At 39.2% G+C, this 16,433-nt stretch overlaps 1 protein-coding gene across 5 annotated transcripts in view; it reads right to left on the bottom strand.

Annotated features, from left to right (window-relative positions):
- Positions 1 to 16,433, bottom strand: part of GON4L (gon-4 like) — an 86,312-nt gene that overhangs the window by 67,448 nt on the left and 2,431 nt on the right. For all 5 annotated transcript variants that reach the window (XM_043877239.1, XM_043877242.1, XM_043877243.1 and 2 more), the window contains exon 3: positions 10,803 to 10,994. In XM_043877239.1, coding sequence (XP_043733174.1) covers positions 10,803 to 10,994 — 192 coding nt within the window. The remainder of the gene's footprint in view (positions 1 to 10,802; positions 10,995 to 16,433) is intronic.

Raw genomic sequence — 16,433 nt, 5'->3', positions numbered from 1 at the left:
CCAGAAACTATAAAACTCTTAGAGGAAAACACAGGCAGAACATTCCCTGACATAAATCACTGCAAGATCCTCTATGACCCACCTTGCAGAGTAATAGAAATAAAAACAAAAATAAATAAACAGAACCTAATTAAACTTTAAAGCTTTTGCACAAGGAAGGAAACTATAACCAAGGTGAAAAGACAGCCTTCAGAATGGGAGAAAATAACAGCAAACAGAAAAACTGACAAAGAAAGTGAAAATGAAAGTGAAGTCGCACAGTCGGGTCCAACTCTTTGCGACTCCATGGACTGTAGTCCACCAGGTTCCTCCATCTATGGGACTTACCAGGCAAAATACTGGAGTGGGTTGCCATTTCCTTCTCCAGGAGATCCTCCCAACCCAGGGACTGGACCCGAGTCTACTGCATTGTAGGCAGACGCTTTACCATCTGAGCCACCAGGGGAATTAATAATCCCCAAAATATACAAGCACCTCATGCAGCTCAATATCAGAAAAACAAACAACCCAATAAAAAAGTGGGCGAAAGAACTACACAGACATTTCTCCAAAAGAGATTTACAGATGGCTAATAAACACATGAAATGATGTTCAACTTCACTCATTATTAGAGAAATGCAAATCAAAACTACAATGAAGTTATCATCCCATGCCAGTCAGAATGAGTTCAGTTCAGTGCAGTTGCTCAGTCACATCCAACTCTCTGTGACTCCAAAAACCACAGCACGCCAAGCTTCCCTGTCCATCACCAACTCCCAGAGTTTACCCAAACTCATGCCCATTGAGTCAGTGATGCCATCCAACCATCTCATCTTCTGTCGTCCTCTTCTCCTCCTGCCCTCAATCTTTCCCAGCATCAGGGTCTTTTCCAATGAGTCAACTCTTCAAATCAGGTGGTCAAAGTATTGGAGTTTCAGCTTCAATATCAATCCTTCCAATGAACACCCAGGACTGATCTCCTTTAGGATGGACTGGTTTGATCTCCTTGCAGTCCAAAAGACTCTCAAGAGTCTTCTCCAACACCACAGTTCAAAAGCATCAATTCTTCGGCACTCAGCTTTCTTTATAGTCCAACTCTCAAATCCATACATGACTACTGGAAAAACCATAACCTTGACCAGACTGACCTTTGTTGACAAAGTAATGTCTCTGCTTTTTAATATGCTATCTAGATTGGTCATAACTTTCCTTCCAAGGAGTAAGCATCTTTTAATTTCATGACTGCAATCACCATCTGCAGTGATTTTGGAGCCCAAAAAAATAAAGTCTGCCAATTTCCACTGTTTCCCCATCTATTTCCCATGAAGTGATGGGACCAGATGCCATGATCTTAGTTTTCTGAATGATGATCTTTAAGCCAACTTTTTCACTCCTCTTTCACTTTCATCAAGAGGCTCATTAGTTCTTCACTTTCTGCCATAAGGGTGTGTTATCTGCATATGTGAGATTATTGATATTTCTCCCAGCAATCTTGACTCCAGCTTGTGCTTCTTCCAGCCCAGCGTTTCTCATGATGTACTCTGCATATAAGTTAAATAAGCAGGGTGACAATACACAGCCTTGATGTACTCCTTTTCCTATTTGGAACCAGTCTGCTGTTCCATGTCCAGTTCTAACTGTTGGTTCCTGACCTACATACAGCTTTCTCAAGAGGCAGGTCAGGTGGTCAGGTATTCCCATCTCTTTCAGAAGTTTCCACAGTTTATTGTGATCCACACAGTCAAAGGCTTTGGCATAGTCAATAAAGCAGAAATTCGTTTTTATGGAATTCTCTTGCTTTTTTTATGATCCAGTGGATGTTGGCAATTTGATCTCTGATTCCTCTGCCTTTTCTAAAACCAGCTGGAACATCTGGAAGTTCACGGTTCATGTATTGCTGAAGCCTGGCTTGGAGAATTTTGAGCATTACTTTACTAGCGTGTGAGATGACTGCAATTGTGTGGTAGTTTGAGCATTCTTTGGCATTGCCTTTCTTTGGGATTGGAATGAAAATGGACCTTTTCCAGTCCTGTGGCCACTGCTGACTTTTCCAAATTTGCTGGCATATTGAGTGCAGCACATTCACAGCATCATCCTCTAGGATTTGAAATAGCTCAACTGGAATTCCATCACCTCCACTAGCTTTGTTCGTAGTGAAGCTTCCTGAGGCCCACTTGACTTCACATTCCAGGATGTCTGGCTCTAGGTGAGTGATCACACCATCGTGATTATCTGGGTCCTGAAGATCTTTTTTGTACAGTTCTTCTGTGTCTTCTTGCCACCTCTTCTTAATATCTTCTGCTTCTATTAGGTCCATACCATTTCTGTCCTTTATTGAGCCCATTTTGCATGAAATGTTCCCTTGGTATCTCTAATTTTCTTGAAGAGATCTCTAGTCTTTCCCATTCTATTGTTTTCCTCTATTTCTTTGCACTGATCACTGAGGAAGGCTTTCTTATCTCTCCTTGCTATTCTTTGGAACTGTGCATTCAAATGGTATATCTTTCCTTTTCTCCTTTGCTTTTCGAGTCTCTTCTTTTCACAGCTATTTGTAAGGCCTCCTCAGACAGCCATTTTGCTTTTTTGCATTTCTTTTTCTTGGGGATGGTCTTAATCCCTGTCTCCTGAACAATGTCACAAACCTCCGTCCATAGTTCATCAGGCACTCTATCAGATCTAGTCCCTTAAATCTATTTCTCACTTCCACTGTATAATCATAAGGGATTTGATTTAGGTCATACCTGAATGGTCTAGTGGTTTTCCCCACTTTTCTTCAATTTAAGTCTGAACTTGGCAATAAATAGTTCATGATCTGAGCCACAGTCAGAACGGCCATCTTCAAAAAGTCTACAGAAAATAAATGCTGGAGAGGGTGTGGAGAAAGGGAATCTTACAAAGTTGGTGAGAATGCAAACTGGTACAGCCACTACAGAGAATAGTGTGGAAAGTGGAAGTTAAAGTCACTCCGTCATATCCGACTCTCTGTGACCCCATGGAATTCTCCAGGCCAGAATACTGGAGTGGGTAGCCTTCCCCTTCTCCAGGAGATCTTCCCAACCCAGGGATCAAACCCAGGTCTCTCACATTGCAGAAGGATTCTTTACCAAATGAGCCACAAAGGACGTTCAAGAATACTGAGGTGGGTATCCTATCCCTTCTGCAGTGGATCTTCCCGACTCAGGAATCCAACCGGGGTCTCCTGCAGTGAAGGCAGCTTCTTTACCAGCTGAGCTATCAGGGAAGCCCTAGAGGAACACAAAGGGCCGGGCGTGCAGGACGCGGGGTGTGGAGCAACACACCCCATGTGGCCGCGGCAGAAACCCACAAGGTGAGGAAGGAAGGGGTAAGGAAGGCGATGCCAGGGGCCCACGGGACCTGCCCCGCCCCCGGCGAGGACGGCCGACCGCCCACACTCGGTGCATGAGCGCGCTGTGAGCCACCATGGAGGCGCGGAAGAACAAGGGGGCAACCCCGCCCTTCCCCACTGGGGGCCCTGGCACATCCACCCGCCCAGGGGCAGGAGACATTGTAGCCGGTCCAGATTCCTTAAAAAACTGGAAACAGAACTGCCATTGGACCCCACAATCCCACTGCTGGGCATACACCCAGAGGAAACCAGAATTGAAAAAGACACATATACCCCAATGTTCACTGCAGTATCATTTACAATAGTTAGGACATGAAAGCAACCTAGATGTCCACTGGCAGATGAATGGAGAAGGAAGCTGTTGTATATACACACCATGGAATATTACTCAGCTATAAAAAGGGATGCATTTGAGTCAGTCCTAATGAGGTGAATGAAACTGGAGCCTATTATATATAATGAATGAAGTAAATGAGAAAAAGAAAGACAAATACTGTATATTAAAGCATATATACAGAACTTAGAAAAATAGTAGGATCCTACATGCAGGGCAGCATAGGAGACACAGATACAAAGAACAGACTTTCGGACTCAGTGGGAGAGGGTAAGGGTGGCATAATTTAAGAGAGTAGTACTGAAACATGTATATTACCATATGTAAAACAGATGACCAGTGCAAGTTCAATGCATGAAGCAGGGCACCCAAAGCCAGTACTCTGGGACAACCCAGAGGGACAGGGTGCGGAGGGAGGAGAGGGAGGGGGTTTCAGAATGGGGGACACATGTAAACTGTGACTGATTCATGTTGGTTGATGTATGGCAAAAATCATCACAATACTGTTAAGTAATTATCCTCCAATTAAAATAAATTAATTTAAAAAAATAAAATATGAGAGCTAGGAACTTCCCTGGTGGTCCAGTGGTTAAGACTGCACTTCTAGAGCAGGGGGTACAGGAACTAAGATCCTAAATGCCATGTGGTATGGCCAAAACATGATAAATAAGTTTAAAAAAAAATTAATGTAAATAAATAAAACATGTAGAGCTAAAACTGACAAAACTGAAAGGAAATATAGACAAATATACAATTAAAGTTGGAGACTTCAATATGCCTTTCTCAATAACTGTCAGAATAGACCAAAAGAAAATCAGTAAAAATAGAGAAGACCTGAACAGTGCTATCAATCAACTTGACCTAATGACATTTATAAAACAGTGTATCTCAAAACAAAAGAAAACATATTCTTCTCAGATACATAGGGAGGAGCTACCAATAAACATTATATTGGGGCCACAAAATTAACCTCAATAAATATAAAAGTACTAAAATCATACAAAGTGCAATGTGAATTCAAGGGAATTAAATTAGAAATCAGTAGCAAAAAAATAACTGGAAAGTCTTCAAATATTTGAAAATGAAAGAACACACTCCTAAAAAGTCCCAGTGGATTTTTGTTTTACTATCATAAGCCTTATGGTACTCTGTAACTATAAAAATTACTTTAACAAAATCAGGTTCTAAAACAACACAGAATAGTACTCCAGTTTAGTTCAGTTCAGTCGCTCAGTTGTGTCCGACTCTGCAAGCTCATGGACTGCAGCATGCCAGGCTTCCCTGTCTCCAATCCTGTACAGAAAATTCGAATGTGTGTGTCCCCCACAAAATTCATACTCTGAAAGCCTTACCCCCAGTATGGCTATATTTGGAAATGTGTCTTCTAAGGAAGTAATTAAAGTTAAATGAGTCCACAAGTTAAATGAGTGGGAATCTATGATCCCACAGGATGAGTGTCCTTATAAGAAGTGATATCAGAAAGCTCACTCCCTCTCTCACACACATGCACCAAGGAAAAGGTGGTGTGAAGTTATAACGAGAAGGCAGCTGTCAAAAGAAGAAAGTTCTCAAGAAAACTGAATTTACCAGCACCTAATACTGGACTTCCCAGGCTCCAGAACTGTGAGAAAATAAATTTCTGTTGTTTAAAAGGAAAACTGATACATCCTGTAGTAGTATTAGAAAAGTTTCAAATCAGTGACCTAAGCTACCACTTTATGAAACTAGAAAAAGACCAAATTAAACCCAAAATAAGGAAACAATAAAATAGTAGACAACAGCAAAAACCAGTGAAATAAAAAACAGAAAAGTAGAGAAATTAATGAAACCAAAACCTTGTTCTTTGAAAAACTTCTAGCTAGAGTGATTAAGAGAAAGATATAAATTAACAGCATCAGGAATAAAAGAACAGATACCATCATAGATCCTGCAGACATTAAAAAGACAACAAAAGTGGTTAAGCATGTGCCTGCCAACGCAGGGGACACAAATTTGATCCCTGGTCCAGGAAGATCCCACATGCCTCGGCAACAAGCCCATGAGCCACAATGACTGAGCCCGTGCCCTGGGGCCTGTGAGCTGCAACCAATGCGCCCACGCACTGCAACTACTGAAGTCCATGCACCCGCCTGGGGCCCGTGCTCCACAAGAGAAGCCACTGCAATGAGGAGCCCAAGCACCACATCTAGAGGAGCCCCTGCTCACTGCAACTACAGAAAACTCAAAAGCAGCAACAAAGACCCAGCACTGCCAGAAAATAAAGAAATAAATAAACCTTAAACAAAATAAAGACAACAAAGTAATATTATGAAAAACTTTGTACCAATAAATTCAACAACTTAGATGGAACAAATACCTTGAAAGACACCAACTGTCAAAGCTCATTCAAGAACAAATATATAATTAAATAGCCCTTTATCTGTTAAAGAAATTGAATTCATAGTTAAAAACATCCTACAAAGAAAACTCCTGGTCCAGATGGCTTCATTGGTGCATTCAATAAAACATTTAAAGAAGAAATAAAACCAATTCACAAACTCTTCAAAAAACAAACAAAAACAAAAAAACACACAGAAGAGGAAAGAACACTTTCCAACTCATTGTATGAGGTCAGCATTACCCTAATACCAAAACCAAAGACATTACAAGAAAACTACAGACCAGACACATAAATCCTTAACAAAATATTAGCAAATCAAATCCTGCAATTAAAAAAAAAAAACACCTATATCATGATCAAGAGTTGATTTCTCCCTGCCATGCAAAAATGCTTTGAAATTTGAAAATCAATCAAGATAATTCACATCAACAGACTAAAACAAAAGATAATCTCAAGAGATGCAGAAAAAACTTTTCATAAAATCCAACATCAAGTCATGATAAAAACTCTCCGCAACCAGGAATAGTAGAGAACTTCCTCAGTCTGATGAACAATAGCTATAGACCAACGTCCTACAGCTTAGTGGTGAAAACTGAGTGCATTTCCTGTAAGAGATCAGGAACAAAGGAAAAGATGATCACTCTCACTACAGTGATAACTTATTCACGGATTAGTCGACTCAGTATTGTTAGGATGGCAACTTTCCTAGCACTTCCTGGTGGTCCAGTGATTAAGACTCTGTGTTCTCAATGCAGAAGGCACAGATTCAATCCCTGGTCGGGGAACTAAGATCCTGCATGACCCAGAGTATGGCCAAAAAAATGGCAATTTTCCCAAATGGATTCATAGATTCATTATCAATCAATAGCCTAGAGAATATTTTTGAAGAAAATGACAAGTCAATTCTAAAATTTATATGGAAATGCAAAGTACCTAGAATAGCCTAATGTATTAAAAAAAAAAAGGTTGGAAGATTTATGACTACCTGATTTCAAGACTGTGTGATATTGGTGAAAGCTTAAATATTAATACATAGATCAACAGAATAGAACAGAGAGTCCAGGAAAGACTCACACAAAATTGCCAAATGACTTTTTCACATAGATGCAGAAGTAATTTAATGGGGAAAGAAATCTTTTCAACAAATAGCGCTGAAACAATTGGACATCCATAAGCAAAAAAAGAATCTCAAATATACCTCACACATTATATAAAAATTAACTCAAAATGGAGCATATACACCTGAATGCAATGTGTAAAACTACAACTCCTAGAAGAAAACAGGAAAGAAGCCTTCATAGCCTTGGATTAAGCAAATGTTCCTTGACACAATAGGAAAGCATAAGCCATAAAAGTAAAACCTGAAGTAGCTCCCCATGGCTAACACTCTTAACAATTCAGGCAAAATAAATCATGATAAATGGCACTGTAATTCAAATAATGAAACAAATATGCATGAGTCCACACTCATATAAAAACTGAATAAATAAATGAGGGAGAAGAGGCTGTTCTTCTTTACAGAAAAATTGCAATTATTAAATGTAAAAGGAATGACAGAAATAAAAATCACCTTTAGAACAACACAGTAACTGCTGCAGGTGATCAATAGCAGCTAAAACTAGGGGGGGTTAAGTTTGAGGAGAAATAAGAATATATGCATAGTTTCAAAGTATCTTGTGCAAAATATGTAGTAATTACAAATGGAATATTGGCAAACAACAGAATAATAAACAAACATTTCACCAAAAAGTATCTACAAATGGCCAATAAATACATGAAAATATGCTTTCTATCATTATTCATTGGGAAACTGCAAGTTAAACCACAAGGAAATACACCCAGTAGAAGAGACAGAATTAAAAAGTCTGTTAACTGCTCACAAGGATGTGGACCAACTGTAAATCTCATACATTCCTGTTGGGACTGTAAAATGGTACAGCTACTCTGGAAAACAATTTAGCAGGTTCATATAAAGTTAAACATAGACTCATTGTAAGACCCAGCAAAGTCACTCACAGTCATTTCCCCAAGAAAAACAAAAACTTATTTCTATCAAAGAACTGTATGTGAAGGTTTACAGTAGCTTTAATTGTAACAAGTAAAAACGAGAAAGAACCAAAATGTCCATCAACTGATGAACAGATAAACTGTGGTACACCTATGCAATAGAATACTACTCAGTGATGAAGAAGAACAAACATGAATTAACCTCAAAAGCATTACACAAAAGTGAAAGATACCAGATGCACACAGTACTATAAATCAACTATACTTCAATAAAAATTCAAAAAGATACCAGATGCAAAAGGTTCCATACACACTATATAACATCTATACATACCACTGTGTGTGCTAAGTCACTTCAGTCATGTCAACTCTTTATGACCCCATAGACTGTAGCCCACCAGGCTCATGTCTCTATGGGATTTTCCAGGTAAGAATACTGGAATGGATTGCCATTTTCTTCTCCAATGTATAACATTGTAGAAAACACAAGATTATAAGAAAAAAATTGAGATCAGGGATTCCCAAAGGCTAAGAATGAAGGACTGCAAAGGGGGATGAAGGAACTTTTGGAGTGAGAGAAATGTTCCATATATTGACTGTAGTAGTAGTTACACAAATATATATACTTCTCAAAACTCACTGAAAAAATTTTATTGTATTGAAATCCTACTTCAGACTTCCCTAGTGGTCCAGTGGTTAAGAATCCACCTGTCAGTGTGGGGGACATGGGTTTGATCCCTGGTCTGGGAAGATTCCACAAGCCATGAAGCAACTAAGCCTTTGTACCACAACTACTGAGCCCATGCTCTAGAGCCTGCCGACCTCAACTACTGAAGCTCAAGTGCCTGGAGCCTGTGCTCCACAACAGAAGAGAAGCCACCACAGTGAGAAGCCCTCACGCCTCAACAAAAAGAAAGTCCGAGAGCAGCAAAGAAGACCCAGCACAGCCAAAAATTTAAAAAATTAAAGATAAATTTTTAGTTAAAAAAAGGAAATTACATCTCAATAAACCTCAACATTTAAAAAGAAGCTATGTAACTCTCCACATTAACAGAATAAGGGAGGGAATTCCCTGGCAGTCCAGTGGTTAAGATTCTGCACTTCCACTGCAGGGAGAAAGAGTCTGATCCCTGGTCAGGGAAGTAAGATTCTGCATGCTGTGCAGACCAGCTGCAAAAACAACAACAAAAATAAAAAATAGAATAAAGGAGAAAAACCATATGATCATCTTAACAGAGATTTTTAAAGAGCTGCTGCTGCTGCTAAGTCACTTCAGTCGTGTCCGACCCTGTGCGACCCCATAGACGGCAGCCCACCAGGCTCCCATCCCTGGGATTCTCCAGGCAAGAACACTGGAGTGGGTTGCCATTTCCTTCTCCAATGCATGAAAGTGAAAAGTGAAAGTGAAGTCGCTCAGTCGTGTCTGACTTTTAGCGACCCCATGGACTGTAGCCTATCAGGCTCCTCCGTCCATGGGATTTTCCAGGCAAGAGTATTGGAGTGGGGTGCCACTGCCTTCTCCGTTTTAAAGAGCATTTAACACAATTCAATATGGGATAAAATGCTCAGAAAACCAGGAAAAATTTTCTGTAATCTGATACAATAATATATCCATAAAAAGCTTATCACCATCATTACACATAAATAGGAATACTGAACACCTTCACCCAAGTTCAGAAACAAGACATGGATATCTACTATTACAGCTTCTAATTTACACAGCAATGGAGGTCTATTACTTGCAACAAGAAAAAGAAATCAGAAGTGCTCACTTTAAAACTGTTTGTTATGCTAAACAAAGAAGTCTTTACTCATTTGTCTGTATATGTTATATTTCACAATAAAAATATATTTCAAAAAAACTTGAAGGAGGCCTAATTCTTTTTCTTTTTTTTTAGGAGGCCTAATACTATGAACTAGCAGTTCCACCCAACAAATATTAGGCACCAATGTTTACCAAAAGATTTCTAGTACAATGTTCACAGCAGCACCAATCAGAGTAGCCTACAACTGGAAACTATTCAAATACTCATTAAGAGTTGAATGAATAGGGGGCTTCCCTCGTGGTACAGTGGCTAGGAATCTACCTGCCAATGCCGGGGACACAGGTTGGATCCCTGGTCTGGGAAGATTCCATGTCCGGTGGACAACTAAGCCCGCACACCTAGAGCCTGTGCCCCGCCACACGAGAAGCCACCACAGTGAGAAGCCCACAATGAAGAGCAGCCGCCTCTGACAAAAACTAGAGAAAGCCTCAACACCAGCAAAGACGCAGTGCAACCATAAAGAAAGAAAGAAAAAAATTTTTTGAAGAGTTGAATGAATAAAGAAAATGTAGAATATTCTAATAATGGAATACTATACAGCAATGAAAATGCAAGCACATGCAACAATGTGGACCAATTTCATTTAAACATAATGTTGAGTGGAAAAGGCAGTCAAAAAACATACATTCATAAGATTCCATTCATATAATGTACAAAACAGGGGAACTAATCTATGCTGCTTGAAGTCAAGATAATGTTACCCACGCGTGAGGTGTCAGTGATAACTGAAAGGAAGGACTTCTGGGTACTGGTAATACTCTATTTCTTGATCTGGTTTCTGGTTACATGGGTGTATTCAACCTTTGAAAGCTCAAGCTTGGGTATCTTGAAATATTTGCAGTTTTCGGCCTATTATAGTTCAATAAAGAGGGGGGCTTTTTAATTAGAAGAAAAGAAAAGAAAGCCTACCCATTGGAATAAAGAGTCCACCATCCTCTGTCTCTTCCTCAGCTTGGTGAGCTAGAGTCCTGAGTGGCTTTTCTTGAGGAGAGGCACAGACATCTGGCTGAGGTGATTTCCTAGGTGGGGCTGCAGGTTTTGCAGAGTGGCTGTCTGATGGCAAAGTAGGCATCTCCCCTCCAGAATGCATTTGAGATTTTCCTGAAAGAATCACAAATACTGCTCAACATTTTGTCCATTCTCAATTATACTCTGTCGTAGAAATCAGCATCTTGTTATAAAGTCCTTTGTAGTTAGATTACTTCAATAATGATGCATTTACTACACAGGCATTCCTCTCTCTTAAAGACAGTGTCCAAAGAAAAATACTGAAATCAAAGCTCAGGTGCTATTTACTCACCCTTAATGTCAGGGAACTGAACTAAGTAATTGCTAAGATCTTTCTAGTTCTAATATATTTTTTGAGCTATGCATTTTTTCCCTATGAAAAAATCATATTCATAATTGTAGGACAGGGAGTGTGCTCCTGATGACAAAGTGACATTTTATATAGATGATCATTAATACCACATTTAATCAACTATAAATAATACATGTATCAACTATATATATCTAATATATATCAATGATTATATGTCAACTATAAAGGATACATATATAAAAAATGTCCTAAACTTTCTGACTCTGTAAATCAATCTTACGGAGCATTAGAGTAAAAATCACCATAACACTGTAAACACATGGTTACACAGTTCATTATGCAACTTTTTCCTTTCCTCACCTCAGCTCTTTTTGGTCTTTTTGGTCAAGCCTCACAGTTGCGGGATCTTAGCTTCCCAATCAGCAATGAACTCGGAGACCTGGCAGTGAGAGCGCGGAGTTCTAACCGCCGAACAGCCAAAGAATTCCCTCCTCAAGTCAACTCTTAATAAGTGCTACCTTTCTGCCCTTTCTCCATGAGGGACATTAAAAAGACAAAGAAACATTCATGCAATAGCAAAAGCAAACATTAAAATCTGATTTCATAGGGAAAAGAATATATCCAAGACTGTGTGTGCACAGATCTGTAGAATATACACAAGGCGCTGTTGAACAGTGATTGCTTCCGAGAAGACGACTTGTAAAATATGAGGACGAAGTGAGAGGGTGCCTAACTCCTCCCTGTGTACTTTCTGGATTTAGGAACTTTTTCTCACGTTTGTGTACTACACATTCAAAAAAAATTTTTTTTTCAAAAAAAGATCAAGTTATTTGTTATTAATACTGAACTCCATTCAAAATAGATAGTACTTGTTTAGACTGCTATCCCATCAACATTGGCAGCTTCAACTGACATAAACAAGATTTTAAATGGGAGGACACTTCCCTCCAACAAAGAAAAAAAAAGCCTTTACTTTCAACTAAAGCATGACTCAATCCTTAATTCTATTTACTGTTAATCTTATTTCCTTTACTTCTGGAGTCGTGATTACTTCACAGTGTCAAAAAGGTTAAAAACTGTGGCTTTAACAAGGACTGTACAAGGAGTTGAATCCTAAATCCAACAAATCAAAAGTTCCTCTCAGGCAAATGTCTCATAAGAGGGAGGAACTTCAATCAGTAACACAGTAGAGCCTTCTCATTAATCAGCAATCTTTAACAATTTTTAGAATTAATGTCTAACATTTAAAAACTGAACTGACACAAATGATTTTTTAAAACAAACATACCAGAACCTTTACATCTAACCAAAATACAAAAGTTCAGTTTGGTAGACAGAGCTTCCAATAATACTTTTTCCACCTCAAACATCTGGAATGACTCCAAAACTGCCCCTACAGTTTATCAGCTGCAACATACTCTACATAGAGAAAAAGTTCCTTTTCTCTGCAATACTTTTCTCCCTGATCCCATCACAGTGCTTCTCAATTTAACTCCCTTCTCACAGAACTCCTCAGGATCCCACTCTTCCTTTCCTCTCGCAATGTGCTAGATACCGAAGACCTTAGAAAGAGAAGTCAAGAAGGGTAAGAGACAGAGTAGGAAAAGCCTTATTACAGAGCATGGCTGTAGGTCATTTACTGCCAGCCTAGAAACTTCAAACTAATATGAAAATAATTAGCTGAAAACTGTAAAAACCAACTAATTATAAGTTGAAATCTGCCTAAGTTAATCATTTTTGAAGGCAAAGAAAGGGGAAAAAAGACAAAGGAAAAATTAAATCAATTTTAAAAGAACAATTAAAATTCTAGAGAATAAACACCATTATGGAGAAAGGTCTAATCACTAGCACTTGCAGTCTAGAAACAATTTTACAATATGTATCAATTGTAACACAATGCTGATACTTCCAAATAGCCTAGATGTTTTTCTGCTTTTTTCCCCTAGATGTTTTGTCTGCTTTTTTTTTATTTTGATAATCGAAAAACCAAAATGTTAAATAAAGCAAAACAACAAAAAGATATGCACTAAATTATAACAGTAATTACTTTGAGTAGTAAACTTATGGGTGATTATTTTCTTCTTTCAATTTTCCAATATTTTCCAAAATGTATATACATACATGAATTTACAATATTCCTTTTTTCTTCCTGCTTTTCATGTGACATGTCTATTTGGCAAAAAAAAGTTACTTTCGGGGAGAAAGGAGTCAGGAGTCCTAACGTACTTCTTTTATTGGCATTACTTGTATACATGGCTAATTGATATATTATATGGTGGGAGAATCAACTTTCATTTACCCAGCTTAATGTAGTAGTAGTGGTAGTAAAAGTCACTCAGTCGTGTCCAACTCTTTGGGACCCCATGGACTGTAGCCCTCCAGGCTCTGTCCATGGAATTCTCCATGCAAGAATACTGGAGTGGGTAGCTATTCCCTTCTCCAAGGATATTCCTGATCCAGGGATTGAACCCAGGTCTCCCGCATTGCAGGCAGATTCTTTACCATTTGAGCTACTAGGGAATTCCGACCCACCTTAATGAGGAGTAGTATTAACAGTATTACAGATAAACTCTAAAAAATGTTTTACTGTACCTACACTTGAACATTTATAACTTACCATTAAAGACAACTCTAGAGATCTCCCTGGTGGGTCCAGTGGTTAAGAATCTGCCTTGCAATGCAGGAGATGTAGGCCCGATCCCTCGTAGGGGAACTAAGATTTCCACAGGCCACAGAGCAACTGAGCCTGTGTGCCACAGCTACTGAGACCTCACGACAAAGTTGCAGAGTCCATGCACTGCAACAAAATAGCCCGCATAATGCAAAAACTGTCCCACACGCCACAACTAAGACCCAACACAGCCAAACAAATAAATAAATACTAAAAGAAAATGCAACAAAATCTTAACAACTGTCAATTCGGGGTCATGAATACTCAGCAGTTGGCTATGTTGTTATACTAAAAAGTAAAAACTCTACCCTCCACTCTTCAACAGGTCAGACTTTAAACTCCTGCTTAATTTTACATTCCTCCTCTAGTGCTTTAATCCCACATCTTCCTCCATCTCTTCCTGCCTTCAGGTCACAAATACAACCAAGCCAAGGAAAATATTCAACAGTTTTGCTGCCCTCTCTATCTATTTCCAATTCCACTCCACTGCACAAATTATCACTGGGACTTTCATCCTTCCCTCATTAATGCCATCATTCAATTTCCTTTTCCCAAAACTCCTAAATCTACTCTTAAAAATCATCAACCCTCAAATGAGGTATTTTCTTAGACTTCCCTGGTGGCTGAGTGGTAAAGAATTGGCCTGCCAATGCAGCAGACTCAGGTATATAAAATTTTTTTTAAATGTAGTATTTTCTCATGCATCATTATATCTCCTTTGTCACTAAATTTTAAATGAAGTATCTGTTTTTAAAACTCTCTACCCTCCTTGACTTTCACTACTGATACTTCTCCAGATTTCCCTTCTCTGTCATCTTCTTCCATGTTCCTTTCTATGAAGAACAACAATGAAAACTTCTCTAATCATACCTCTTACCAAACTTTAATCTCAGTTTTCCACTTTTCCTTGATGGCCCCAAAGTCATCTCACACTCCACATATTTAAAGCTAAACTCAAAAAAAAAAAATAATAAATAAAGCTAAACTCATTAAACCTTTCAAATACCTTTCCCAGGAAAGCATGCTTCACCATGCCCCAACCCAGATATCTTAAATGGTATCAGTCTCTGAGAAATATTAGTTCTTCCTCTGTAATGTCTCTGTGCTTTCCTGGTAAAGAAACCCCTGCCAATGCAAAAGATGCAGGTTTGCTCCCTAGGCCAGGAAGATCCCCTGGAGAAGAAAATGGGAATCCACTCCAGTGTTCCTGCCTGGGAAATCCCATGGACAAAGCAGCCTGGCAGGCTATAGTCCATAGGGTCGCTAAGAGTTGAACACAACTTAGCAATTAAGTCACAACATCTCTAAGATATACCTTTCTTCTCTGTCCTTACTGCCAACATCCTACAGCAATACTTTATAAGGTCTCAATAGCATAACAGCATGGCTGTGTGTAGTAATCTGGATCTATCATTTCTATCTGAAACCCTGCTTTCCTTCCTCACAAACACAGCACTTACATGTATTTGTAGAAAATGCTATTCTACTTCCACTCCTTCACCCCAACTTATCAAATCTTCTCAATCCACTAAATGCCAATTTTAAAAATCCTAATTTCTTGTACCACACTAGCACTTAATCATATATTGTCTTAAGCTGTTCCAAAGGAATTATGTGCTCGTGTCTTGTCTTCCCAACTAGACTAGAAGAGCTTTCTAAGATCAGAACCATGCCTTCTGCTTCTTGTACTTACTAACTGGCTATAACCTTCAGGAAAAGTTCAAAGCATGAAAAGCAAAGCCTTCTGGGACTTCCCTGGTGGTCCTTTGGTTAAGAATCCACCCGCCAATGCAGGGGACATGGGTTTGACCCTTGGTCCAGGAAAATCCCACATGCCACAGGGTAACTAGGCCATGTGGCACAACTACTAAAGTCCATTCACCTAGAGCCCATGTTCCGCAACAAGAGAAGCCAAAGCATTGAGAAGTTTTTGCATCACAACAAAGAGTAGCCCCCTCTCGCTGCAAGTAGAGAAAGCCTGCTGGCAGAAACAAAGACCCAGTGCAGCCAAAAATTTAAAAAAAAAAAAAAAGCCCTTCACAATCCAAATACAATCTACCACTCAAGTGATCACCCATACCTCTTCTGCTTCTGCTTCTGCCAGATTCTTCATGGCCTAAGAAATTCCATGCCATCACTCTATCAAACCATACTCATCCTTCAAGTCCTAAGGGTTATGGCATTTCTGGAGAGCCTATCCAAATGACAGAGGCAGTAATCTCTCAAGGTCCACTCCATAAACAGCCATCAAATCACAAAAGGACATACACAGTTCATCCCTCCAGAAATAATGAAAAGGCAAGAGAAAGGAAAGAAAAGAATAAGGAAGATGATCAAGGAAATGGGAGGGGAAAAGAAAGCTTCTACCCATTTATAATCATACCGTTCAGTGCTGACACTTACAAGCACCACAGCTCCAATTCCAAACCCAACCAGCATCCCCTTTCAGAAATGCTGTTTTGTAAAGGCACTGCAGGGGTGCAATGACAAGTGCAAAGGCAATGACAAGCTGGTACTGACAAAGAAACTGTAACCTGAAGATTTTCCA

Source organism: Cervus elaphus, chromosome 20 (assembly GCF_910594005.1).
Source record: "Cervus elaphus chromosome 20, mCerEla1.1, whole genome shotgun sequence".
NCBI classification, from domain to species: domain Eukaryota; kingdom Metazoa; phylum Chordata; class Mammalia; order Artiodactyla; family Cervidae; genus Cervus; species Cervus elaphus.
The sequence above is the reverse complement of the archived record's forward strand: the minus strand, read 5'-3'. Positions and strand labels throughout refer to the sequence as shown.